This window comes from Solanum pennellii, chromosome 6 (assembly GCF_001406875.1).
Source record: "Solanum pennellii chromosome 6, SPENNV200".
NCBI lineage: Eukaryota > Viridiplantae > Streptophyta > Magnoliopsida > Solanales > Solanaceae > Solanum > Solanum pennellii.
In genome coordinates, this window is record NC_028642.1 from 47,209,839 (window position 1) to 47,210,876 (window position 1,038).

The following is a 1,038-nucleotide window of genomic DNA, read 5'->3' on the forward strand; positions in this document are numbered from 1 at the left end:
GGTTAAAAAAGATCATTTCAAAAATGTTAAAGAGGGTATTAAAACGCATTTAAATGCTAAAGTAAGTTGTGCTGTCAAGTTGAAGAGATTTTTTTTTATTTTCTCAACTTAAAAATAGGAAATAATTTCAGTGTGCTTTTGATACTTCACTTTTAAAAAATAAAAAAATAAAAAAGCAAAAAGCAAAAAATTGAAAAACCTTATAAACTAAACTTTCGATTAAAATAATCAACAAACTATATATCCATCCATATAAATAGGATATCCTTGAAAGCAATATTTGTCACTCATCTAACAACCCTTTTTATTTAATTTTCTTTTAGTCATGCAGACTACAAATTTCTCCCAATTCAACATTCCATCGATACTCCGTCGCAAAACCACCTCATCACGGAGGTTATCTCCGGTCCTCGCGGTGGCTTCACCCACAATAACTTCTCCATCACGCCACCAGATCACTTACTCAATGCCACCAGAGAAATTGGAAATCTTCAAGTCATTAGAACCTTGGGTTTCCGAAAACGTCCTCCCATTCCTCAAGCCCGTAGAGAAATGTTGGCAGCCCATTGAGTTTCTCCCTGACCCATCTCAAGGGCCCGAACAATTCGAGGAAGAGGTTCGGGCCCTAAGGCAGAGAGCTTCAGGGCTTTCGGATGAGTACTTTGTTATGCTTGTGGGTAATATGTTAATTGAGGATGCTTTGCCTACTTATCAAACCATGATTAATACGTTAGATGGAGTACGCGATGAGACTGGATCAAGCCCGTGTCCATGGGCAATATGGACACGGGCATGGACAGCTGAGGAGAATCGACATGGCGATTTGCTAAGGACTTATCTTTATCCTTCAGGGAGAGTGGACATGTGTAACGACCTGTTTAGTCGTTTTGAGCAGCAGATTTTATTTCTGGAAAAACTGTGTGAGTCGACGGAACCCACGACGGACCGTCATGGGCACGACGGGCCGTCGAGGGGGTCTCGTTCCAAAAGACTTAGACTTCTGAAATTTGGGTACTGAAATCGACTCTCTGAACTTGG

General features: G+C 40.6%; 1 protein-coding gene across 1 annotated transcript in view; it reads left to right on the forward strand.

The window, feature by feature from the left end:
- The first annotated feature begins 319 nt into the window (after positions 1-319).
- The window catches only part of LOC107022377 (stearoyl-[acyl-carrier-protein] 9-desaturase 1, chloroplastic-like), a 17,727-nt gene continuing 17,008 nt past the window's right edge, over positions 320-1,038 (forward strand). The window contains exon 1 of the mRNA XM_027917953.1: positions 320-876. Coding sequence (XP_027773754.1) covers positions 326-876 — 551 coding nt within the window. The 5' untranslated portion in view covers positions 320-325. The remainder of the gene's footprint in view (positions 877-1,038) is intronic.